General features: G+C 43.2%; 4 protein-coding genes and 1 long non-coding RNA gene across 8 annotated transcripts; 3 read left to right on the forward strand and 2 right to left on the reverse strand.

Moving 5' to 3' along the window:
• Positions 1-172: 172 nt before the first annotated feature.
• Positions 173-6923, reverse strand: LOC117816089 (pyruvate dehydrogenase [acetyl-transferring]-phosphatase 1, mitochondrial-like). 3 transcript variants are annotated; one of them, XM_034688208.1, is made up of 6 exons: positions 6104-6923; positions 5489-5690; positions 4983-5411; positions 3464-3564; positions 2051-2619; positions 173-576 (listed from the first exon to the last, which is right to left on the reverse strand). In XM_034688208.1, exons 2-6 carry the CDS (start codon positions 5678-5680, stop codon positions 302-304), a joined length of 1566 nt encoding a protein of 521 aa, XP_034544099.1. In that variant the 5' UTR covers positions 5681-5690; positions 6104-6923; the 3' UTR covers positions 173-301. The 3 variants fall into 3 exon arrangements, with proteins under 3 accessions (XP_034544099.1, XP_034544107.1, XP_034544090.1); XM_034688216.1 differs by having other exon boundaries at positions 6017-6923; XM_034688199.1 differs by having other exon boundaries at positions 5489-6923.
• An 816-nt stretch (positions 6924-7739) lies between these two features.
• cnbpb (CCHC-type zinc finger, nucleic acid binding protein b) lies at positions 7740-12402 on the forward strand. 2 transcript variants are annotated; one of them, XM_034687400.1, is made up of 5 exons: positions 7740-7899; positions 9776-9910; positions 10288-10353; positions 11091-11289; positions 11486-12402. In XM_034687400.1, the coding sequence occupies exons 2-5, from the start codon at positions 9790-9792 to the stop codon at positions 11601-11603; spliced, it is 504 nt and encodes a 167-aa protein (XP_034543291.1). In that variant the 5' UTR covers positions 7740-7899; positions 9776-9789; the 3' UTR covers positions 11604-12402. The 2 variants fall into 2 exon arrangements, with proteins under 2 accessions (XP_034543291.1, XP_034543299.1); XM_034687408.1 differs by lacking the exon at positions 7740-7899 and adding an exon at positions 7948-8342.
• A 4636-nt stretch (positions 12403-17038) lies between these two features.
• On the forward strand, positions 17039-19899 carry LOC117815607. The gene is made up of 3 exons (XR_004631831.1): positions 17039-17755; positions 17825-18192; positions 19761-19899. It is a non-coding gene; the product is annotated as an uncharacterized LOC117815607 (long non-coding RNA).
• Positions 19612-21885, reverse strand: LOC117815582. The gene is made up of 2 exons (XM_034687388.1): positions 21065-21885; positions 19612-19852 (listed from the first exon to the last, which is right to left on the reverse strand). The coding sequence occupies exons 1-2, from the start codon at positions 21498-21500 to the stop codon at positions 19632-19634; spliced, it is 657 nt and encodes a 218-aa protein (XP_034543279.1). The 5' UTR covers positions 21501-21885; the 3' UTR covers positions 19612-19631.
• isy1 (ISY1 splicing factor homolog) lies at positions 21885-26824 on the forward strand. Its single transcript, XM_034687374.1, is given in 11 exon segments — positions 21885-21970; positions 22633-22655; positions 22925-22976; positions 23189-23254; positions 23505-23547; positions 24179-24291; positions 24469-24586; positions 24677-24799; positions 26044-26156; positions 26355-26444; positions 26594-26824. Coding segments are annotated over 11 exon segments (915 nt in total). The 5' UTR covers positions 21885-21904; the 3' UTR covers positions 26702-26824.

Consider the following 26824-nt stretch of genomic DNA (forward strand, 5'->3'; position numbering starts at 1 on the left):
ACCGCGTATAAAGATGGACGACCTCTTCATCTTCCGTCTGTGTTCTCAGTGAAACTAAAATAACTGAACATTATGATAAACCATAATGACAGAAACCTTGTTGGGGAATGTTTTGTGATTTCTAAGATAGTGTGTGAAAACTGAAACATGATTTGGAAGGACAAAAGGCAAAAAAAGTCAGAACAAAGTTTATTTAAAGACAAATGACTTAGACGGGAAGAGAAGATCATGTAACAAACAAAGTTCAAAATAATAGTGATCGGTCACCTGCTCCGTTTATAAAATAAGTTTGTGCAGGTAATTAAAGGTTGAGCTCGTTCAGGTGGATGACAGTGATGGTGATGTCATCCCGATACCTCCTGGCCAAATCTGTCGGCAGACTGAGCATCTTGGCCAAACGGTTTGGTGCAACCGATCCATACCCGTCGTCCCCGAGGGCGTGGCGGAGCAGGTGGGTAGTGGCGTTCTGGTCCTCCAGCACTGACAGAACCCGCCCTTTCCTCTCCAGCAGGAGGCGCTGCAGGCTGCCAAGCGTCATGCCGACACTGGGGATGATGGGTCCTTGTTGCTGAAGACCTGTAGAGTTAAAAAAAAAACTTTCAGCTTAAACTTCCAGCTACAGGTCAACTGCAGTTCAGTTCAGCTCTAACCGTTCGTTCAGACCAAAGGGGAATTTTACACCATGTGTGATTACACTGATGTTTAATGCAAAGAAATGACAGGTGCATTTCCAAGATGTTCCATAAAAGTTATGAACAGAACCGGTGACAAAGGGCAGCCCTGGCAGAGTCCAACCCCAACCTGAACAAATTCGACTTACTGCCGGCAATGCAAACCAAACTCTGGCTCCAACAATACAGAGATTGAATGGCCCGTAGCACTTCACCCGAGTGTCCAGAACATACGGCCACAGATCAGCCGATTCGACTACAAAGTCGATCAGTGATCTGCGACCTCGGTTGTCCTGGTGCCACGTGCATTTATGAACACCCTTAGCTCGAACATGGTGTTCGTTATGGACAAACTGTGACTAACACAGAAGTCCAGTAACTGAACACCGCTCAAGTTCAGATCAGGCAGGCCATTCCTCCCAATCACGCCCCTCCCGGTTATGCTGTCATTGCACACGTGAGCATTGAAGTCCCCCAGTAGGACAATGGAGTCCCCAGTCAGGGCACCATAGAGCACCCGTCCCAAAGACTCCAAAAAGGGTGGATACTCTGAACTGCCGGTGCATAAGCACAAACAACAGTCAGGACACGTTCCGGAACCTGAGCCATGCGTAGAGGTGAGCCCGACTATATCTAGCCAGTATCTCTCAACCTCCCACACCAACTCCGGTTCCTTCCCCACCAGAGAGGTGACGTTTCATGTCCCAAAAGCCAGTTTACGTAACCGAGGACCGGACTGCCAAGGCCCACACCTTTGGCTGCCGCCCAATCCCCACTGCACCGGACCCCTCTGACTCTCCCTGCGGGTGGTGAGCCCACGGAAGGACGAATCCATGTCACCCAATCGGGTTGGGCCCGACCAGGCCCCATGGGTGAAGGCCCACCAGGCGCTCGCCTGCGGGCCCCAACCCTAGGTGTGGCTCCAGGATGAGGCTCCGGTGGCCCTCCGGACAGGGTACACTTTTTCCTGTTTTTACTTGTCATCAGGTGTCTGTGGGCCTCACTTTGTCTGTCCCCTCACCAAGGACCTGTTGCCTTGGGAGTCCATACCAGGGGCAATTGCCGCCGGCAACATATCAGATTTGATTGATACAAACTTAATTCAGAAAAAAACTAAAAGCATTCTGGGGTGCTAGAGCAGGAGGAGAGTTCATCCAGACAGTTCAATGAGAAGGATTGGACATTAAACCTGCTATGTGCTTCCCTAACTGATCTCAAGACATGACACTAAACTTTGCAACATATCTAAAAGGGATACTCTTGCAGATGGTGGCTAACCATGAATCAACCTTTGGTCAAACTTGGCAGCGTAAAGTTAGGCACAAATTTTTGCTCCATCTTTGGTCTGAACACATCTTTACTGATATTGGTCCTCTTACCTGTCAGTTGTTCCCCCACCAACTGGACCACCGTCTGCCGATGCATCAACTCCCAGAGTCCATCAGTTGCCAGGACCAGGAACTTGTCAGAGGGTCTGATGTGGTGTCGGATGACCTCCGGCTTAGCGCTCAGGTAGGGCGGGGTCAGGTAGTGCAGCGGCTGTGACCTGACTGCCTCGTTTCCAACAGACATCACGTCAGGTCGTGTTTCATAAACTCGATTCAACATCTCTGCACTCCATTTGAAGCGAACATCACCAAAAGCCCTGAAAGGCAGCAGCAGTCCCAGCAGGCGGTCATGGCGGACCACCGTCCTCCACTCAGATGGTGGGTGTTCTCCCAGAATCCTTTGCAGCTCATCTGGGTTCTGTGCGTTGTGGTCATTGGTGAGGCTGATGGCTGACCAGCTCCCATCTGACTCCTGGACACCCAAGACAGCCCGGCTGTCACCTAGGTTAGCCACATGCAGGACGCCATTGGAGATGTGGGCAACGCAGGCTGTGCAGCCAGACAGGGCCACCCTGAGGGGGGAAGAAAGAGACAACCCCTCTCCAGGAAGAGACATACGCCTGTGGACAAAGAAAGAGGAATGACTTAGAGAATGATAGATTGAGTTCTGCAAGAGTACAGTCAGTTTAACTTTATACTGCTGTGAATTTCAGCTTTGACTCACTGACAATTAAAAATAATGACATTTCAAGAAACAAACTAGCTCTTAAAAGCTCCAATAAGGCAAGGCAAGGCAAGGCAGCTTTATTTGTATAGCGCATTTCATACACAAGGGCAACTCAATGTGCTTTACATTAAAACATTAAAAGTATTGGAGACTTTCAGACAGGCATAAAAGAACACAATTAAAATGACAAATATGATAAAACAGAAAAGAAAAGGAAAATTAGAAATATATTAAAAATTACATTAAAATTTTAAATTAAAGTGGGTTAAAATGAGCTAAGATAGGGAGGCCGTGGCAAATAAAAAAGTCTTAGTCTTTGATTTAAAAGAGGTGAGAGTTGGAGCAGACCTACAGCTTTCAGGGAGTGTGTTCCAGATATTTGGTGCATAATGACTAAACGCTGCTTCACCATGTTTCGTTCTGACTCTTGGGACTGACAGCAGACCAGTACCTGATGACCTCAGAGGTTGAGGTGGTTCATAAAGTAGTAGCAGATCAGCAATGTATTTTGGGCCTAAACCATTCAGTGCTTTATAAACCATCAGCAGGATTTTAAAGTCTATTCTCTGACAGACAGGAAGCCAGTGTAGGGATCTAAGAACTGGAGTGATGTGGTCTACTTTTTTGGTTCGATAAGTTCAATAAGTTCAGTTCAGCTTGTAAATGAAGACACATCAAACTGCAGCTTTAACTTTGTTATAATCTGTCACAGTAAAGGAGTCAAACAAAAGGAGGACCTGTGTGAAGACATGGACAGGTGGACCTGGGCCTCCACAGATATGTCATAGTCTAGGCGACGAAAAGCATTGACCAGCGCTGATGTAACCTTTCCGGCATCCTGCAGCCAATCAGAGAAGACAGATGACGATGTCACATTTTTACCTCAACCAATCTGACATGAAATCTGATCATTTATTTATTTAGGGCTTCAGTTGATGAGTGATATGTCTCTGTGAAAATCAGATACTGAACTGTCAGAGGCATCATGGCTGTGACATAAACATACAAGCAACTGCAGTTCCCCTCATGTCCTCTAGAGTGTCTCCTGCAGTGAGTCAGTCCCCATAGAGCCCCATGTTAAAATGTTACAGCAGAAATAAACATGTTTACAGCCTGTTACAAAAACAGTTTGGGTCTCTATAGCTCATCTCTCTATTCATGGCAACTGTATGGGCTGAATTTATACACAGCTCACCTGTTTACATTAGGTTATTACTCTGTTGTGTTGAATACTTGATTCTGATTGGCTGAAACCCCATTACAATAGCAATCAGTCTGCAGAAAGGAGAATAGACCGGGAGGGAACAGATAAGAGCAGAATACAATTGAATGGAACAGATCAAAGCAGAGTAGAAAAGAATGGTACAGGTCAAAGCAGAAAAGAATGGAGTGGAACAGAACAGATAAAAGCAGAATAGAATGGAATGGAACAGATAAAAGAAGAATAGACCGTTATGGTACAGATCACAGCAGAATAGAATGGAATGGAACAGATCAAACGAGAATAGAATAGAGTGAAATAGATCAAAGCAGAACAGAATCGAATGTTTGATTGATCAAAGCCAAATAGAACAGATCCGGAATGGAACAGATAAAAGCAGAATAGAATTGAATGGAACAGATAAAAGCAGAATAGAATAGAGTGGAACAGATAAAAGCAGAATAGAATATAATGGAACAGATAAAAGCAGAATAGAATAGAATGGAGCAGATCAAAGCAAAATAGAATAGAATGGAACAGATTAAAGCAGAATAGAATAGAATGGAACAGATAAAAGCAGAATAGAATGGAGTGGAACAGATCAAAGCAGAATAGAATGGAATGAAACACATCAAACGAGAATAGAATGGAATGGAACAGATAAAAGCAGAATGGAATGGAATAGCAGAGTACAATCGAATGTTTGATTGATCAAAGCCAAATAGAACAGTGATTAATTCTAGACAGTGAAAGAGACACCAGGGACAACCATTTACAAGTCAAACTAATCAGGGTAAAGGATTCGGTCACGTCCCCTCTGCCTGTTGACACTGTGGTAAAATCTCTCTCTATAGCTCATTTCTCTATTCAAGCTGAATTTATACACCTCACCTGTTTACATTATATTAAGGATTAAAGTGATGCGTTATTAAGGGGCGTGGCCTCTTTAACCTAAATAACATGCTTTAGTTTGTGGTGATGAAGCCTTGGGTAGATTACACATTTCAGTTGGTCTTTGGTTTATTGTACTAACAGACCTTCTGAGATCTTTTTACCTCATCTTCGTCGTCCTCCTCCTCCTCTTCATCCTCGTCCTCCAATCTCTCCTGCCAGTAATTTCGGAGGCTGTGGAATGAGGTTGCACCTCCGTCGGGACAGCTGTGGTCTTGTGGGTATTTATGCCACTCCAGCAGTGGCGGTACAGCACGTTCTTCTTCCACTGCCCGTTCAAGCTCCGCTAGCATCCTCAGCGGCAGCGTTGCCACGGCAATGTAGTAGAAAAGCCTCTGGCAGACGGTGTGAGCGCATGCCAACCCTGCATGGCCATCGAACACGCCGAACAGCACGCCACCTCGGCCTGGCAGGCATGTGGCGCTGCTCCGACGGTCCTCACCAGGGTGGTTGGATGGTAACATGTTACTGTGGAAACCCAGAACCCCATGGGAGGCAGGGCCTCTGGGGAGGGTGTGGCTACATTCGTTGGCCTGGAAACAGAAGACTGTCAGACAGAACACTCACTTTACTTTACGACTGACGCACATCTTTAAATGTCGGATCTCACCTTTAAAATTTGGCTGATCTGAGCTGAACTCATTGGTCCCGCTCCATGCCCTGTCCTGTACTTCCTGCTCCCGCTGCTTGCTGGGTAATGGGGTCTGGGGAGCTCAGGAGGTGACACAGAGGAGGAGAGGGGGCGGCAACGCTGGAACTCAAACCTGCAGCGTCCACTGAGGGCTCCCGTTCTTCCAAACATGGCCACTCAACTAATACATACAGAAAAAACAAAACGTTAACGAAACTATAAGCATAAAATGATTTTTTTTATACAGATTAGGATGTTTAGTACAGACATTAAATAAGTGAAAATGCTTTGTATTTCATCTTTTTTTTACTGTGCTGTTCTGTTTCATATTTTATTGGTGTTTTAATGGCCCTCCTCTGACTCACCCTCTGCTAATGGTTTACATCCTAATAAAGAGTTTCTGATAGCACTCACTTTGGAGTGTATCTATCTGTTTGCTCAGAAAAAAGATTTCTCTTAAATCTCACATGAAAACAGTTGTTTTATTGAAAAAGAGGAGTAGACTACCTGAAGACGAGTTCAGTTTTAAACTCCTCCTTAAAGTTGAGTCTCTGTCTGAGAGCGAGCAGAAGATTAATAAAGATAAAAACTCACCGTGTGTTTGTTGACTTTCTTTTTCTCTAAATCTTTAGGCAAGTTAACAGAGTTTGGACTTTTAGTTTCCTGAGGCGGATCGGTTCTTCTCACAGAGGTCATGGCCTCTCTGTGTACCAGGACAGGTGTGCTGCTGAGGGTTGTTTGTGCGTTCCCTCAGACTGTGACCTTTGACTTCTTCATATCTCAGTCAGTAATCAGTAATCCATAAACTTGGTAAAGCTTGGTATTTAACCCCACCTCCTCTCTGAGACTGTGATCAAACATCTCAGGTTTAACATTTTCTTTTAAAGTTCACAGACAGATGACAAGAAATCCACATATAGATCACAAAAACAATAATAATAACAGTAATAATAGTAATAATGATACGATTGATGTTGTTTGAGGAGGTAAAGCTGAAGTGATGGCAGCAGTATATACTGTGATAGTAGTTTAGAGGTTGTAGTTTATTTATCAGTATTGCAGTAGTGAGACAGTTATCTAAACTAGAAGCGTGTCTTAAAGATATAAAGGCCTGAATGATCAGAAACTACTTACTGCTAAACTTAGAAAAAACTGAAGTTATTGTTATTGGCACCTAACACCTCAGAGAGACTTTTTCTAATAATATAACTGCCTCAGACGGCATCAGTCTAGCATCCAGCACCTCTGCTTGGACTCTAGGAGTCCAATTTGATCAGGATTTGTCCTTCAACTCCCACATTCAGCAAATTTCAAGGTCAGCTTTTTTTCACTTACACATTATTAATAAAATCAGACACATGCTGTCTCAGAGCAATGCAGAAAAACTAGTCCATGCATTTGTTACCTCCAGGTTGGATTACTGTAATTCTCTTTTAGTATGGGAGGTAGAACCTTCAGTTATCCGGCCCCTCTCGTTTGGAACCATTTACCAGTCAGGGTCCGGGAGGCAGACACCCTCTCTACTTTTAAGAGTTGGCTTCAAACTTTACTTTTTGATAAAGCTTATAGTTAGGTCTGGATCAGGCATGGACCAGCTCTTTGTTATGCCGGTGCAGGTTTAGACTGCTGGTGGAACCGACACACTGGGATCCTGTCTTTCCCTCTCTCTCTGTCTCTCTCTCCTCTGTCTGCCTGTCACTTACTTTAACTCTTCCTGTTCATTAAAGATACTAACCATAAACCTTTCCTGAAGTCCCTGAGCTCCCTTGTCTCGTAGGTTCCTCTGGATCTCTACTGTAAATGGCCTGCTGCTGCTGTGGACGTGCCAGACTCCAGCTGCTACAACTACTATCCATCTCATCTCATCAGTTATAGTAAACTACAACAATTATTACCAGTTGTAGTAGTTGTTGTAGTTGGAGTATAAAATATTAACAGTGCAAGTTCTGGAGCCAGCTGTAATGGCAGTACTGGTGGTGTTGTTGTTAGTAATGTTGGTAAATTCAGTGGTACAAGTATAATTAGTAGGCTTGCTATTACTTTTTGTTCTTCTTATTATCATTATCAAAACATATTACTATTATTATTATTATTATTATTATTATTATTATTGTTATTATTATTATTATTAGAAGTAGTAGTAGGAGAAGTAGTAGTATTAGTATTGTTATTATTTTTATTATTGCACCATCATCCTGGGTTTATACTGGTGTTTAGGATCTTTAACATTTCCGATGGCCCCTGAATGCAGCTAAACTTGCGTGTTTCGGTGTGTTTGTGTGTGAGCGTGTGTTTGCGTGCGTGTGTTTCTGTATTTGTGTATGTAGCACCGTGTGCAGACCGCGTGTGGCGCAGAGGAGGATAGAAAACAAACAGTTTCGGGGTCTGAGGTGAGTTTGAGCTCTGGCCGATCAATCAGATATTTTCTCCCTGCAGCAGGATCCCCACCGCCGGGCCGCGGTGTTGCTCCGCCCCGGTGTGATTCATGTGGGGGAGGCGCGGCGGAGCGGACCATCTCCCGCTGTTAGATCCGCTCTGGAACATATGCTAACCAGCTAACACACTAGCTGACAGTGTGACAGCCATGGGCCTCGTTACGGGCCGCCTCTTGCCGCACAAACCGCGGGGAGACCCGTAGAGCCGGGCCGGATGAGGAGCTGTCCACCCCTGGGTAAAAGGAGATCATCCTGGCTGTCATCCTGGTGGCTGCAGAGAGTCGTCTGTGAGCGGCTTCAGGCCGTGAAGAACCGAGGGGGCGTTGCTGCCTCTGAGGGCTGCTGAATCACAACAACACACCACCAGTTAGCCTCACTCCCAAGCAGTGATGGACAAAGTACACAATTTCATTACTTAAGTCAAAGTATAGATACTTCAGGACAAATATTACTCCAATACAAGTGAAAGTTGCTCTGTTAGATTAATACTCGAGTCCTGGAGTTCTTGCTTTTAAAAATACTTAAGTATTCAAAGTACTTTTTAAAATATCTCAAAACTTTGTATTTTCACAAAACATGAATGCAGTCAAGACTCCATAGAAGTACATTTTGCTACATTATGTTTATCTAGAAACCATTACTTGAAATCTCTAAAAACTATACCATGGAATAAAAACAGCAACTAAGTTACTCAGACAACTTAGTTTGAAATGTTGATCTGGAATGAAACAAATGTTACGTAGCTAAACACGCTTTCTCAGGTTGGACAGTGAATGTTTGTTTGTTTGGGCAGAGTGGGAAACAGGGAGAACATTTCAAACGATACCTATCATTATTCATTTCAAAAACCTCTAACACGTCTGAAGATATGGCCATAGGCGCTCAGGTGGAGAATTATAGCCATCATTACCACCTCTAAATGAACTGCCTGATCGAAGTGAAGATTGCTCTGTGTTTGCTCCATGTTCAACAGTGGAGACGCACGATATACAGGTATGACTAAACCACTGAGACAAACTGAGCTACACAAACACATGTTACTGTCTTTGGGATCAGATTTCAGAAAAGAGAAGGAAATTCATCAGCTGACTTCAAAGCAAAAGTAGTGAGTAACTAGAGCACTGATAGAAATGTAGTGGAGTAAAAAGTACAGTAATTGTCTTCTAAATGTAGTGGAGTAAAAGTAAAAAGTATTAAAAAAAAAAACAATACTCAAGTAAAGTACAGATACTGAAAATATTTACAAGTATACTCTGTTACTGTCCACCACTGCTCCTACGAAGCAAGAAAAAAGACATATTTTATTAAGATTATATTTATAATTCAGCTCTCTGAGTCTAACACCGCTCCTTGGTGACAGAGAGCAGAGCTGAAATGTACAACAAAACAAGGTACACCTAAATTCATCAGTCAGTCAGCAGCTACAGGAGGTCAAAATAAGACTGCTGCTGTAAATAAAGTTTACTGCAAACAGAAAATGTTTTAAAAAGACATGTTTGATGAGTAACTAAGGTCAAAACCTGATCATCCCCACTGTCACCTCCTCCAGCGTGTCAGGGTTTTATTTACAGTAAGCTGGATCTCCTCTGGACTGACTTTAAATGAAACCAGACTCAGTTTTAATCTGCTTTATTGAACCAAAAATAACTTTTTAAAAATGGGATTCACTTTTACATCTCAGTTAAGTTTGTTTCTATCAGCAAAACTAACTCACCTGTTTATCAGAACACAAGCTGGACTGTTTTAATGGATTCACAGAAGACATTAAGAGTCTGTCTGTCTGTCTGTCTGTCTGTCTGTCTGTCTGTCTGTCTGTCTGTCTGTCTGTCAGCCGGCGTCGTGGTGATGAGCAGCAGTGAGTGTTTCGGTTGTGGCCGCAGTGGTCACTGGGTGAAGAACTGTCCGAGCGGAAGCGGGAGTGGGAGTGGGGGCCGAGGTCGAGGGAAAGGACGCGGCAGAGGAAAAGGTGACTCTAATCCTCTATGCAATTTTACAAATGTACATTCATTAAAGTATGTTGTGGTAAAAATGATCATACAGTGGTAGCCAATATAAAATGCTACATCATTTTATGATTTTATCAGTAATTTGATGCTACAGATGTTTCATTACCTCAGGAGTGAGAATCTGGCAGTGCCTGGGCCCGTTAGAATTATGTAGAGGTGTAGAAGTAACATTAACCAAACTGCAACTTCTGCTGTTGAAAAATAAAGCCACTATTGAAATAAAACCAATAATAATTAAATTAATATAATTACTGAAGCCTCTGTATGCTGAGCACAGATTTTTAAACATATTATTATTTTTATTATTATTAATATTATTGTTATGTGCATGTTTCAGATATGTTTTGTTATCGCTGTGGGGAACCCGGACATGTCGCCAGAGACTGTGAGCGGACTGAGGACGGTGAGGACACATACACTCACACACACTGTGCTGCAGAATAAAATCTGTGCATCAGAGCTGTTAGTGCATATTTAAATGAGACATGATGCAGACATCTGGGACAAAAACTGCTTTTTCTATGCAAATGATGTCTGATTGGCCTGACTCGAGACAGTCTGGAGTCATGTTGTACGACGTGCTTTTTAAAGTTATGTTTTGGGGCATTTTCACCTTTAATTGGATAGAACAGTTGAAGAGAGACAGGAAATGTAGGGAGTAGAGAGTAGAAGAAGACATAAAGGTGGAAAATGGTAAAGGCCAGTAGTCGAACCTGCGACCACTGCGACAAGGACTATAGCCTCCGTACATGGGGTGCACACTTAGACTGCTAGGCAAACCACACCCACGTTTATGTCTGGGCGAGATGCTCTTGATGGGTTACTCCAGAGAGGAAGCTTTGTTATAGATGGTGAAATATGTATCACTTCTGTGATTGATAAACCAGTCAGAAGAGTCTAATCCCCAGTCAGCTCATCATCTGTTTGAGCTCCACCAGGATGAGGGCGCACAGCAGAGACGAGATGATGACAGCTCATCTCCTCAATCAGACACAAAACAAGAGCAAACTGCAGAGAGCTGCAGAGCTTTATGGGTCTGTTGAGCCTGAATATCTTTAGTGAAGTGTGCTTTGTGAGTTAGACCCAATCCCAGCACTCTGAATGTAGTGTAATACCTCCTGTGTCCTCTCCTGCCTGCAGCGTGTTACAACTGCGGCAGAGGAGGTCACATCTCCAGAGACTGTAAGGAGCCGAAGAAGGAGCGAGAGCAGCTGTGCTACAACTGTGGGAAAGCTGGACACATGGCCCGCGACTGCAACCACGCCCACGAGCAGAAGTGCTACTCCTGCGGTGGCTTCGGACACATCCAGAAATGTTGTGAGAAGGTCAAATGCTACAGGTAAACAGATACTACAGGTGAGCTGTTAGCCACAGAGACAGGTAAACAGATGTTCGAGGTGTAGTAATACTGGATTTAATGAGATACAGGTGAAGAGATGCAAAAGGTAAGCTTAGAGCGTCTGTTATTTTATTCTTCCTTGTTTTCAGATTAAAGCCAGTTTAACAAGCTGTAGCATTGGGTGTGTTCTCTGCAGGTGTGGGGAGATCGGACACGTGGCGGTGCACTGCAGCAAGGCGTCCGAGTTGAACTGCTATAACTGCGGGAAGTCAGGTCACCTGGCCAAGGAGTGCACCATAGAGGCCACGGCTTAGCCGCCACACAAACCCTGACCTAGACCTCGCTCTCTTTTATGTCTTCTTTTTTTCTCTTTACTCATTCCCTGTGATCCTCTTCTTCTCATTGGTCTGGAGTCATGTCAGTCAGACTCGCAGCAGCCAATCAGAGGAGACGGAGGAAGAACAAAGGGTGGACACTAAAAAACAAAAACAACTTTCTTCAGCATTTTTAAAAGAAAAAAAAAGAATTGTGTTTTTATTTTGGTAGCAGTATCATAATGTGCAAAGCTTTGTTTAAGAATCCTTTCAGCCCAGCCGATTGGCTGACAGAGTAAAAAAATATTAAGCCCCGCCTCTCAGCTCTGGAGTGGGCGGGGCTTTGACTGAGGTAAATATTTGACGGAAGTTTCTTTCTTCCAACATGTTGATCACCTTTCTTTTCTTTTCTGGAAAAAAAGAGTTTGTCATCAGAAACATGATTGGCTCTGACTCCAGCTAACAGCCAATCACCTCGCACGTATGATCATGTATGAACGAAAGAGCCAATCAGAGTGGGTTGCAGCAGAAAGATCATGAGTTCTAAATATTTTTAAGGTGCTTTTTTTCTGTTTGGACCTCATGGAGCGACTAACCGATGGAGATGGGTGGTGATGATGATAACACTTTTGAAAAAAATGTTTTTAAGTTTGAGAGACGAAAATGTTTTCACACAAAAAATCCAAATGTTATTTTTGTACAATATATCACTTAGAGCTACTATAAAATGTCTTTGGTTGTACTGCAGCCTCTAAGTTTAATCTGACAATAAAAACATGGAGGAGGGCGAAGAGACGTACTTCTGTGTGTGCAGATTATTTTACAGATACACGGGAAAGACCGGACAGGTTTCATCAAACAGGTCAGTGAGTTATAAATCATTAATGACGTGTCCTGTGGTTATTAATGCAGACGTTTAAATGGCACAAACCTTTAAACTATTATGGGATCTGCTGTATGAAAGCATAGACTATAATTAATGGATTTAGTATCTGTGACGTCACCTATCTGTTTCTGAGGCGCTGTTTTGAGGCCTATCGTCGGCAGGAGCCATATTGGGAATGCTGAACTCAACCTAACTTCTGTCCAGCTAGTGTGAGGTAAAGAGGTGGGCTTTGAGCCTCCTCACCAACAGCTACAGTGTTCCTGGCTGTCAATCAAGTCAGCTACGCCTCTCGTAATGGAAAACTCGTAATCTTAATATCTTCGAGACAGCCGCATTATGAAAAATTCACCCCCGTACAGTGTGTGCCAATCGAGAAATTAGCTATCCAGACTACACTCGTTTTTTTGTACCAGGCTGTAAACATGTTTATTTCTGCTGTAAAAATCGGCTTTTTTGAATTGGTGTGTATGTGGTTTCCGGTACTTCCGGAGCCAGCCTCAAGTGGACACTTGAGAAACTGCAGTTTTTAACACTTCCGCATTGACTTCAATTCTGGTGGCTGGAAGTTGCCGCTTGTATGGAAGACAATACGAGCAATATAAAACAACATCATGAGAAACTAAAGATGAACAATTACACATAATAAAAACGAACTTTTATACTCATGATGATATAAAATGTAGTGCTTTTAACACAAATACCAGACCAGGCTATCGCTGACTGGAGATCAGGTGTCTCCAAAGTCTGTCAACTTTTATACGGCTTCCATCTTAAAACGTTTTATTTACGGCACAGAAATTACAAAGATAAACTAAAGTAAATCAAAAAAGGCTGCTACACGTGGACTCTGCATAGTCTACTTGTATAAAGCTAAAGCTGTGTGTTAGTACTTTTTACACTTTTCTTTTCACAGATAGTATTTTATTTAGAATTTCAGATTTAGGTTTCTATATTTATCGCCCTTACTGTCCTGTTGTATAGTACCGATGCCCCAATCAGCATGTCAAATTCCTTTTGTGTCGAGCTCACTTGGCAATAAAGCTTTCTTGAATCTTGAATCTTGAATCTTGAATCTTGAATCTTGAATCTTTAATTCTGCAAGAAAACAGCAGAAACATGAGAACTCTTAAAGTTTTCAAATGAATGTATTTAACACGATGTGAAAATGTGTTTGATGAACACTGAAAGACACGACTACATAAAAATGAAGCAGTTATGCAGGAAAGGCGAAAATCTGTCCATAAAATGTGTTCAAAGTGCAGGAAAATAAATATCTGGTGCTGAAATTGTAACTTTCTGGACAAAAAAAGTCATAAAAACAACACGAGAAAGAACTGTGATGAAATCCAGATCGTGATGCTGCCATAAAAACATCATGTTATGAACATTTTCCTTGAGAAGAAGCAAGAGTTAACTGATGTGTACGTGGCTCATAAGAAGAAACCCACCACGTCATGATTTTATAAGTATTGTTTAAAGTATTTCACATTCCACTTTTATCTATTGCTGTTGTTTTCTGTTTCTGCTCTTTTGTGAAGCACTTTGGGCTGCATCCTTGAATGTATGAAAGGTTCTATATAAAAAAATTTTTTGAGTTGAGAGACTCAGAAAGTTATTAAACATCTCTTTCATGCAGCTCCTCCTGTCTGTTGACCTCCCTTGCAGTTTTTCTTTTCTTAGCTGGTGATTGGGTCACCATAAATTAACCACAAATATAATGATAATTTGAAAGTAGTATTTTGAATCTCCTCAGTGTCATTTACTGATAGAGAAACTAATATTTTTACCACAGCGTCAACAGGCAGAGGTGAAATGTACCAAACTCAATTCCGTGAATTGATCTGATTGCTGTCAGGGATCGAGTTGCCCCTCTCGAGCTTTTAACACAGCCTGGAAATAACGTAACGTTATATTGCTGTATCTATTCATTATATTTTATTAAACTTAAAGCTGCTGTTGGTTGTCACAGAGTAAACGTCTGTTCAGAACAAGCAGTATCTGGTCTAAAAGTAGGAGTCCAATGTGGAAGTGCTAAAAACTGCAGTTCATCAAGGATCCGCTTGAGGCTGGCTCCGGAAGTACCGGAAACCACATACACACCAATTCAAAAAAGCCGATCTTTACAGCAGAAATAAAAATGTTTACAGTCTGGTACAAAAGACGAGTGTAGTCTGGATAGCTCATTTCTCGATCGGCACACACTGTACAGGGGGTGAATTTTTCCTAACGCAGCTATTTCGAAGATATTGAGATTATGAGTCTTCCAATTAGAGACACAGCTGACTTGATTGATAGGCGGGAACACTGTAGCTGTTGGCTAGGAGGCTCAAAGCCCGCCTCTTTATGTCACAATCGCTCAACAGCAGCAGTATGGCTGCCACCGCCAATTGGCCTCAAAACAGCGCTTCAGAAACAGATGTGTGATGTCACATATACTACGTCCATATTTTATTCAGTCTATTGTTCGGAGAGAGGGAGTTTGAATGTCAACACTATCCCTCCCAACCAGATTTCCTCTTCGCCCCCAACCCGATCGGCGTGTCATGATAGTGCCGGGCTCAGGGGATTTGAAGTTTAGCTATGACTGGTCCGTCATAACGGGAACGAGGGGAATAATAACATTGCTTGATACAAAGGCAACGCAGAGATTTTGCAATAGTCTCAAATTACTTCCCTTACCAATGAGTATCGATGGGCATTATGACCTTTTCTCCATACCCAGCAGAAAAAAAAGTTACGTTTTTTACACCATTCCTACCAACAGCAGCTTTAAGTTAATTTAAATTTATTTTTCTGCTTATTATGTGTCTCATTCATGAAACGTGAGCGGTACGAATTTGTGTGTAAACCGTGTGCAGCGGAAATTTTCGTGGATTTCCACATTCAGCAATCTTTTAGTAGCGCTGATCTGTGAGTAACTACTCACAAAATCAACACCTGCTCCCGACTGTGTAGTGCTTGTATAAATGTAGGAATACACATAAATACTGCTTGTCATTGTCGGAAATTACAATTTTAATACGTATTGCTCTCTGTTATGTACACAATACGCAGATTAGAGCTGTAGTCGGGCCTTAAAAGTTAGACTCGAGCCCGACAGAATTCTGCCCGAACCCGAATGACCTAGATTTTTTTAAAGCCCGAACCCGTTTACAGCCCGACTGCCCCAACATTATTCATTACTGATCTGGCTTATTTTGCGAGTTTTGGGTAGGTCTGTTGATCTTCCACCAGCCAAAAACATCGGTTTCATCTTCCATGACAGTCGTCTTAATGTAGCGAGATACCTCGTCGTCTTCAGTCAGCTCTCTGTACATTTTCCCACTCCTCATAATTCACTCTTTTTGGCGGAGGATGAGCGCGCTCGTCTCTGGAGAGCTCTGGGTCTCGAGTCTCCACATCTCGTCCTGCACCTGCAGCACCGTGCATAGCTTGCAGGAGAGTGCGGGCATGAGCGTGTACGGGCCTCCCTGTCTGAGTGTGACAACATTCTCAGCTGGTTAAATTTTGGCCAGAGGAATGATGCGAGCTTATAGAGGTCCTGTATTATCACTTTACGCGCGAGCCAGTGCTCGTGCCGTTGACGCACGACTGCTTGCTGAGGGGAGTCCAGATTCACCTGACCGCTCATTTGGCGCGCAAGCCCGAGCCCGACCCGAGCCCGTATAAAATGATAGAAATTATGACGGGTCGGGTTCGGGTTCGGACTAATACTTCAGCTGTAACGCAGATGCCTTTGAGACATGTAATGTAAACATGACAAAATATTGAAAATATATATATAAAATATTTTTACAACAAATAAGTTGGCAATTAAAGCTTTGAGATCTAGATTGTTTTATTTAGAAGGTGAACTACTTGTTAAAAACCACACAGACTAAATGTGCTATCTACATGTTTAATGATACCAATACATAAAATATTATCATAATAATAAAAACACAAAAAAAATTTGTGAACCATTGCAACATTGCTCACCAGGTGGTGTCAATTATAGCCTAATGAAATATACTACAGTATAAAAGGACTTCGGTCACAGAAAATGGTAACAATGGCTGGACTTGCACTTCTGCAGGATTTGGCACAAGGTGCTATCTGGAGAGAGAGGAAGTTCAGGGACCGGGCAGATTTGTTGGCTGAGAGTGATGAATGGTTGATTAGTCGTTTCCGACAACCGAGACCAATTCTGTTGTATTTATGCAACATTCTGGAGCCTAATCTGACAAGGCCAACTTAAAGAAGCCATGCCATACCTGCACATTTGCAGGTGCTCTCCGTGCTTGGATTCTTAGCCACAGGGACCTTCCAGCAGGAGATGGCAGATAGATCCAGTACATCCCAGCCATCAATGAGCCGCATTTTACCGGCAGTACTTGCTGGCATTATTGAGTTAAGGATGGAGTACATTCAATTCCCCTATGGCGCATAACGGCAAATACAGGTCAAGCAGGGGTTTAGCGCGCTGGCCAACATGCCCAATGTCATTGGTGCCATAGACTGCACACACATACGCATCAAGGCTCCATGTAAGAGCCATATTCATGTTTTGAGCCAAGCTTTGAAACACATTGTGTATTGTGCCACAAGGTGTCATCGTTTTGCTCATTAAGGGCACAGGTATAAAAGTATGTCACCGCCTGGGTATCAGATGTGTGTCTTGACCCGGAAGGGCAGTTGGTTTTTGACCGTTGTTGCGTTATCATGTTGTTACATTGTTGCCTTGTCACGTTGTTACGTTGTCACGCTGTTACGTTGTCACGCTGTTACGTTGGATGCTGTGACGTTGGATGCTGTGACGCTGCGTCGGCAGGTGGCATGGAGAACCGCGTCTAAAATGTTTGTCCATGCAATGAAGGAGAAACTTGTGGACGCTGTCTAACTGTTCGTACGGTGACGCAATAAATGGATTGTATGGTGCTGCAAACCAAAGTTACGCCTAAGACCTGTTATTTCAACAACTACAGTAAACGGTATTGTATGGACAAACAAATGACAGTACAACGCGTCAGCCAAGTCATTCCCGGGAGATATCAAAACACACCGGCAGCTTTAGTACAGGACTAAGCTTCTATATTCCATCTGATGATGCATTTGCATACATAAACCAGAAAAACTTGAATTCCGTGAATGTGCAGCTGATATGTGATGCAAACTGTGTGTTGCTCAACGTTGTGGCTTGGTGGGACGCATGACAGCTTCATACTGCGCAACAGCGCAGTTAGCACCAGTTTGGAGAATGGAGCTGTGAAAGACGGCTGGCTTGTCGGTAAGAATGTAGTCTTCTATACAAATGCACGTGTTTTATATGTAGAGACTTACCATTTTATATCCATAGGGGACCGGGGTTACCCTCTGACCCAGTGTTTAATGACACCCCTGGCCAACCCACAGACACAATGGCAGCTGGCATATAATGAAGCCCACGCCGTCACGAGGGCCGTTATAGAGTGCACAAACGGCGTTCTCAAGGCGAGATGGTTGTGTCTGGATCACAGAGGTGGCACCCTTCTCTATGCACCCGAGGAGGTGTGCAAAATTATAATGGCCTGCTGTGTCCTGCACAATATTTCAATTAGGCTAAGTGGGGCCTTCCCGTGCCTGAGGTCCTAAATCCACCTGAGTGACTGCCTCCACAACCAGCTTGTGAGGTCAGAAATGCGACTGCTATTCAGACACGCCTGCAACTTATAGAGCGTTTTTAAGGTAAGTGTTCCTTGCACAAGTAAGACAAGATAAGATATTACATTATTGATCCCCCCGAGGGGGAAATTCAGTTGTTACAGCAACCCAGACGTAAGTACAATCAAGAAGAAGTTTCAATAAGTAAAATAAAATAAAATAAAATAAAATAAGTAAAAATAAAAATAGATAAATAAAGATATAATACAATTTAGATATATACAATGTTACAATGGAATTTAGATTAAATAGCAGTAATTACAGGCAGTATTAAAAATGATTCAGTAGTGACAGGTTGACATTGTGTGTCAGTGGTCAGTGTGGTGCAGTCTGTGGCCTCTGTTAATGTTTAACGGTCTGATGGCGGTGGGCACAAAGGAGCACCTGAAGCTTTCAGTCTTGCACCGTGGTGGAATGATGCGCTGACTGAACGAGCTCCCCATCAGCCACAGCTCGTCATGTAGAGGGTGAGAGGGGTTGTCCTTCTTTACCAGCTTGTTCAGCTTGCTGGCCTCACCCGTCTTGATGCCTCCCCCCCAGCATGCCACAGCAAAGAAGAGAGCACTGGCCACCACAGACTGATAGAATGTCTTCTGAAGCCTGCTGCAGACACTGAAGGACCTGAGTCTCCTCAGGAAGAACAGTCTGCTCTGTCCTTTCCTGTAGATGGCTTCGGCGTTGGTGGACCAGTCCAGTTTATTGTTGATTTGGACCCCAAGGTACTTGTACGAGTCCACCCTCTCCACTTCCTCCCCCTGGATGAGGATTGGGGCTGGGGGCCTCCTGGGGAGTGCTGTGGAAAGTTGTCCATTGTGGTGTTAATGTCAATGTTCGACAGGAAGGAGCAGGAGGATGATGATGATGGTTTATTGTTAGAGAAGCAGCAGATCTTTTTTGTTGGAATGATGGTATCCTCACAGAAGCGGATGTAGTCTGTGATGCAACAAGAGAGACCTTCAATGTCCTCACCATGGTCCTCTTTAAACAGCTCCCAGTCTGTGACATTGAAGCACTCCTGGAGGGCTCCTTCTGCATCCTTAGACCAAACCTTCACCCTCCTGGTGCAGGCCTCCTGCTGCTTCACGAGTGGCCTGTAGGTGGTTTCCAGGTGGATCAGGTTGAGGTCTGATTCTCCAAGAGGGGGGAGAGGAGAACAGCTGTAAGCCCCCCTCACGTTAGCATACAGAAGATCCAGAGTTTTATTCCCTCTCGTTGCACAGTTCACAAACTGTTTGAAGTTAGTGAGGAAGTACTGCATAAGCTTATTTAGTTTGCAAAAAGTTATTAGTTTGTTTTATATTTCTATCCAACATCCCGTTCATTCTAGTTCATCAATTCATTTAATAATGCTTTTGATCTTTCTGTATAGGCAGTACAGTGATTATCTTGTTTTCCACAGCTCTAAATGTTTTTACCCAGAATAATCAAACATCACAAAGAGGGGACACTGAAAAAAGTAAATTTTATTGCGAGGGGTGCAAAAGTGCTTGGCAGATTGCCTGCAGGCTTGTATTGATTTGTTGCAGCGAAGTGTTAATTTGTTCGACTGCCCTAAGAATGGCTGTTTGGTTTGTTGGTCCCTCCTCTGTTAGGACCAGGTCACCTCTCCGGCCTCTGCGTCTGGGAGAAGGAGCAGTGGGAGCAGCAGGTGGAGGACTCACACCACGGGAGTAAGACTCATCGGCTGAAACAATTAAAAAACCCATCAATAAATATGCTTTTGAAAAACAATTTTTGTTGGCTGTAGACTGCATTAATTTGAACTTGTAAAAACAGAACTTTTGTTAAGAATTAATTAGGCCTAATTGAACACTACAAAACTTTTTTAAATGACCTTTATTTATGAAAATTAAAATGCTGTAAGCTAAATGATGTCTTTGAAAAAACGAATGAAAGACACGCACATCTCATAAATACGGTGGCCCTGAAGTGCAAATCACAACTGCAAATCAGAAAACAGAACCGCAAATCAGAAAACACAACGGCAAATCAAAAAACACAACGGCAAATCAGAAAACACAACGGAAAAATCAAAAACAGCAAATCAGAAAACACAACGGCATTAACCAAACTGGAAGAAGAAAGTTCCCTCTGGGGACATGACTGAGTGTACCTACTTCTTCTGGTGCCGTTGTGTTTTTTGATTTGCCGTTGTGTTTTCTGATTTGCCGTTGTGTTTTCTGATTTGCCGTTGTGTTTTCTGTTTTGCCGTTGTATTTTCTGTTTTGCCGTTGTGTTTTCTGTTTTGCCGTTGTGTTTTCTGTTTTGCCGTTGTGTTTTCTGATTTGCCGTTGTGTTTTTTGATTTGCCATTGTGTTTTTTGATTTGCCGTTGTGTTTTCTGTTTTGCCGTTGTGTTTTCTGATTTGTTGTTGTGTTTTCTGATTTGCCGTTGTGTTTTTTGTTTTGCCGTTGTGTTTTCTGTTTTGCCGTTGTGTTTTCTGTTTTGCCGTTGTGTTTTCTGATTTGCCGTAGTGTTTTTTGATTTGCCGTTGTGTTTTTTTGATTTGCCATTGTGTTTTTTGATTTGCCGTTGTGTTTTCTGTTTTGCCGTTGTGTTTTCTGATTTGCCGTTGTGTTTTTTGATTTGCCGTTGTGTTTTCTGATTTGCCGTTGTGTTTTCTGTTTTGCCGTTGTGTTTTCTGATTTGCCGTTTTGATTTTTGATTTGCCGTTGTGTTTTCTGATTTGCCGTTGTGATTTGCACTTCAGGGGCCACCATACATAAAGGAACGGCAGGTGGACGGTCATTTGTATTGTCATTAAAAACAAAAAAGGATGAAGGACTCGCAACACTGCAGGACTTCTTGTGCTCTTCGTCAGACTTAAATAGCACAAAATAGAATTTCTGGTTTCCTATTCTTTCAATTTGTATTGTGATATGACACGTGACCTTACCCTCTGAGTTTGATGGAGATAGCTCCAATGGAGGTATGTCGCCGTCTCCATCAGGAATGATTCCTGATATGGAGGTCTCCCTCTCCCCGATGATGCCAGCAATGCGCTCGTCTATTGGGCAAAGTCGTGGCTGGGAAGGTCCTCCTCCTCCCGTGGCTGTACTGTTGTCTTTACTCAACTTAATACGTTTCTTTGCTTCAATCTTTAAATCGAACCATTTTCTTTTCACCTCCTGAATGGTCCTTACTACAGCGGAGACATCATTTACAGCCTCTGTCACTTCTTTCCAGGCCTTCCCTTTCTCTGTCCCATTCACTCCACAACTAACAGAAGAAAATACAATGTGTTTCCTAGATTCCACTTCGCCCAAAATAATTTCAATCTCCGCCTCGGAGAAGTTCTTTTTTCGCTCTCTGTCTTTCTTTCCCTGTGCCATGATTGCAGGGCAGGCCGACCAGATGCACAGGTCTGTGTCTTTATATGGTGGTTATTTGCTATTCATGGGCGGGGATTTATGCTAATTGATGATCAACGGGAGCGCGCTGTCAATGTTGGCATTCATGATCTTACACACGTGTTTAGGTTCTAATCTGAGTTTCCCGCGCCGTTCATGAATCCGGAGTAGAGTTTTAGTAGCGTGAGCTTTTATGTGCAAATCTACACACAGATTTACTCACAAAAAATCAAATCCACTATGAAACAGTCTCCTCCAGTAGGGAGCAGTAATGGCGAGATGAAGACGTCTCGAACATAGACTGTATAAAATAGGTCTCGAAGCCGGAAACACAAGAAGAAGTCGAGGGGACACTTCCGGGTTTTGTCGGCGTGTGTTGATCGTTTATGGATACGTTCCCTGGAGTTCCCTGGATTCTTCATAAGCAGATAAAAAAATAAGCAGCAGAAATGGTGAGCAGCAGAGCAGACCTTTAGTCGAACTCTGATCAGTTTTAAAACAGATATCCCGTTAGCATGCGATCATCTTAACCAGAGTTTAGCTTGTTCGCGCTAACTGGAGGCTAACGGGTCCCTCACTCATGTTAGTGAATAATCAGAAAATACAAGTTCTACGAATTTTTAAGAATTGTACACTGAGACGAATTACTTAAAATACACCAATTATTAAAAAAAAACGTCTCTTTATGGTTTCAGAGCTAGGGCACGAACCGTATGTTAAAATATCAGATTTTTGAATGGGGACTGGTGAGAGCTTGCTCCAGCTGTCCTTTATAGTTCTAATTAAAGTTATCATGTAAAGTTGCAAACAACTGCCTCAGACTAAACATAAGTACCGACAGTGTTATTATTTTGAATCCATTATGTATCCATTCTCACTTCTTACTGAAGGATTTGATCCGCTGTATCAAACTGCTGTTGAAGAAACACAGTAATGTGGGGGATAAAATGTCAGACTTTTACATGGGGTTCGGTGCGGGCCGACTGGAGCAGCGGTGTCTTTACTTCACATCAGAGCTCAGTCTTTGGAGGAGAAAACGAGACAATAATTAAGCCTTTAAAGATGTACAATTATTTTTTAGTTTGTAATCAATAACTTTGTTTGTTTTTTACAGGCAAGAAATGCGGAGAAAGCCATGTGAGTACACTGTTATTGTTCTTGATAATCTCTACTTCTTATGGTTTTGTTGTCAGGACCAACAGCAGGTCACTGAGAAGTGAAACAAGTGTTAGAAAGTGATAATAAGTGCTCAGTGTGGTGCCGGTGTCAGTTAATATACCAGCATTTTAAAGCAGCCAACAGTTATTGTGAATTCATATAATGTTATGTGTCATTTGGTTTATCAGACATCAAATAATAAAACATATTGAGTTTCTCTAACTGTGTCTCTCTGCTGTGTCTCTCAGGACCGCTCTGGCTCGGTTCAGACAGGCCCAGCTGGAGGAGGGGAAAGTCAAGGTAGGGTTCTGTTGAGGTTTTGCGCCACCTTTCACTCGTTCAATTGCTCTTTTTACATTTTTATATGTGTTATAAAGCTTAACTTGACTCAAAGGCAGCAAAAGCAAAAATATAATCTGTGTTCTCAAAGTGTTGTTGAAGCAGGGACGCTCTATAAAAGGCAAAAGATAATGAACTGACTCTCTGCATCTGGTCTGTCTGTCTGTCTGTAGGAGCGGCGACCGTACCTGGCTTCAGAGTGCAGTGAACTCCCTAAAGCTGAGAAATGGAGACGGCAGGTAAAAGCCTATATTTTTAACTTTTAGCCTGAAGCTCTTGGGCTCTGTGGATGATGCTGAATTGCACCCTGGGAGTCGTAGCTGAACTCTGTTTTTTAGCTTCAGATATTTTCTAACACTGTTGTTTGAGTTTGTCATCTGTGGATCATGGAGCAGGAACGTTAACATCAACACGACTATCATACTCACGTGCGTGCGTGTGTGTGTGTGTCTGTGTGTGTGTGTGTGTGTGTGTGTCTGTGTCTATCAGATCATCAGTGAGATCTCAAAGAAGGTGGCTCAGATCCAGAACGGTGAGTGTGCTGAAAAACCCCGACTCACATGAAGCTCTCAGGTAGAGAGTTAATGTACCAATAAGAGATGGAAGAATCTGTCTTTCTCTCTCTGATCTGCCTACCTGTCTCTCTTTCTTAGTATGATCTGCTTCAAACCTGTCCCTCTAACCTATCTTCCTTTCTCTGACCTGTCTGTTTCCCTCTGACAGTCTGTCTCTCTCTGACCTGTCTGTTTCCCTCTGACCCGCCTGTGTCTCTCTGACCTGCCTGTCTCTCTCTGACCTGTCTGTTTCCCTCTGACCTGTCTGTGTCTCTGACCTGTCTGTTTCCCTCTGACCCGTCTGTGTCTCTCTGACCTGTCTGTTTCCCTCTGACCGTCTGTCTCTCTCTGACCTGTCTGTCTCTCTCTGACCTGTCTGTCTCTCTCTGACCTGTCTGTCTCTCTCTGACCTGTCTGTCTCTCTCTGACCTGTCGGTGTCTCTCTGACCTGTGTGTGTCTCTCTGACCTGTCTGTGTCTCTCTGAACTGTCTCCTCTGTCTGACCTTTCTGTCTCTCTGACCTGTCTGTTTCTCTAGTCTGTCTGCCTCTCTCTGACTTGTCTGTGTCTCTCTGACCTGTCTGTCTCTCTCTTACCTGTCTGTGTGCAGCCGGTCTCGGGGAGTTCAGGATTCGGGATTTGAACGATGAGATCAACAAGCTACTGAGAGAGAAAGGTCACTGGGAGGTCCGGATCAAAGAGCTGGGAGGACCTGACTATGTGGTAAATATCAAACCAGAACCAGTGCCAGTACTCTAAGCAGTACCTGAACTTGAACCAGTAACTTTATCTAAAACCAGTACAATCAATGGAACCAGCTACTGTTTCTGTTTTTGGGACCATTAGCTGCTGTGTGTAATATGGAGTTATTGATTGGGTGTGTTTATGTGTGTGTGTCAGAGATTTGGTCCCAGGATGTTGGACCATGAGGGTAAAGAGGTTCCTGGTAATCGGGGGTATAAATACTTCGGAGCAGCCAGAGACCTTCCTGGAGTCAGAGAGCTGTTCGAAAAGGAGCGTACGTAAACTCTGCTCTTCCTGTTTTATATCAAACTGTCCCTCTCTGTGCTGTTGTCTGACTGGTCCTGTCTGATCATGTGACTTCCAGCTGCCCCGGCATTGAGGAAAACGAGGGCGGAGCTCATGAAGGAGGTAGATGCAGAATACTATGGCTACAGAGACGAAGATGACGGAGTGCTGCTTCCTCTGGAGGCTCAGTATGAGAAAAAAGGTTCGATGAGTTTATCATCATCAGCTCTTCTTTTCACAACACTCTGTGACAGATCAGGACTGCAGGCAGGCCAGTTTAGCACGTGGACTCTTCTACTACAGAGTAGGGCTGTCAACGAATATTCTAAATTCGAAGATATATTCGAATATTAAAAAAAACGGAGATTCGATTGTGAAAGTTAATATTCGACTGTGGGAAAAAAAACACATCAGTGGCTGCCTTGCGAGTGGGCGCACTGCATGACGGGTCAGGGACAGGTCACAGGAGTCGCACATGCACAGCGTGATGCATATGGCAGAGAGAAATCTTTCCGTCCCCGGATCCTCAGTGCGCTCTGAACGCGTCTTTTCCTCTGCTGGGAACATAGTAAATAAAAAGAGATCGGGCCTCTTCTCATGTGGACTGTCTTGTGTTTTTGGCAAATAACCTGTCAGGCCTAAGATCCTACATTGACAGTGGACTAAAAGAGTCAGACAATCAGTGACACTGGGATAAAATGCAGTTTTTCCCACTTTTTTTCAACAAGCGCCAAGAATGTAAGTGGACTACTTTTTCCTTTTTAACTTTAACTTCAATTAATGTTAATATTTGCTTCAATCACTGAATGAAGCCTGCCTATATTAGGGACAAGAGTCGGGACCTTTAATTGCTCGCACAAGTCTTGTTCAGCACTCACTCAGCGCATTGTGCACAGAGAGGGGAGGGGGGCGAGCGAGCGAGAGATCTCCGGTCTTAAAAATGTTACGGTATAGACCATTAGGTCATTTACTTGTTTTGTATTGTGTAGGTATGTTTAAGCCCTGTTAAATCTGAAATAAAAATACATATACAAGTAGTTATGTCTGCTTGTATTAGTTTGTCCACCTGTTATTGACATAATGCGCAAATATAGACATTCGAATGGTTCAAACATATGTTTTTTTTAGAGAGAATATTCGAACATCATTTTGGAGCAATTTTGACAGCCCTACTACAGAGCAATGCCGTTGTAATATGTGCAGAATGTGGTTTGGCATTGTCTTGCTGAAATATGTAAGGTCTTCCTAAAAAAAGTCATCGTCTGGATGGCAGCATATGTTGCTCCTAAACCTGTACATATTGTTCAGCATTAAAGGAGCCTTCACAGATGTGTAAGTTACCCATGCCATGGACACTTGTGATCCCCATACCATCAGGGATGCTGGCTTTGAACTGTGTGTAAGGCATTTATTTTGTGTGTGTATAATTTTATGTACTGTGTGCAGCTGTGGTGGAGGCGGTGCAGAAGTGGAAGACAGAGAGAGAGTCTCGCCTGTCAGGAGATAAACAACAACAGGAGGAGGAAGAGGAGAGCATCTACACCGTCCACAATGACGAGGTAACCTGTCACTTTAAATTCCAGGAGTTTCAAGGACCCTGGAGAAGTGTACAAATAAGAAAAGTTGGAAGACGTGAGGCATGAAAATATCTCAGAATCAGCTGGCTGTGTTTAGTCAGTTTGGCACTTTGTCAGATTGGCTGTTTAAAGGTGGGCGGAGCTAAATGTCCATCAACTGTCTGCTTTGTTTGTTTGCAGCCTGATGATGAGGAGAACCGGGAGGAACTGGAGGGGGAGGAGGGAGGAGTCACCTTCATGTCACACGTACCTGTACCCTCGCAAAAAGAGGTAACACACACAGACACACACACACACACACACACACACACACACACACACACACACATAAATGTCCTCTTTACATTTGAGGTCTGTACACCTGAACTGTCAGCTTCATACCTAACCCCGACCAACACCTGGTAATGTCTGTCTCTCAGGTGGAGGAGGCTCTGGTGAGGAGGAAGAAGATGGAGTTGTTGCAGCGTTACGCCAGTGAGACTCTTCAGGCTCAGAGTCAAACAGCCAAAACTCTGCTGGGGCTCTAGTCTGTCTGTCTGTCTGTCTGTCTGTCATCGGTCTGTTTGCTCCAACCTGTCTGTCTGTTTTTGTAAATATCATCAGCTAATTTTTGTACTCGACCTGTTTCATATTAAAGATTCTTCAGCTCA

This window comes from Notolabrus celidotus, chromosome 1 (assembly GCF_009762535.1).
Source record: "Notolabrus celidotus isolate fNotCel1 chromosome 1, fNotCel1.pri, whole genome shotgun sequence".
NCBI classification, from domain to species: domain Eukaryota; kingdom Metazoa; phylum Chordata; class Actinopteri; order Labriformes; family Labridae; genus Notolabrus; species Notolabrus celidotus.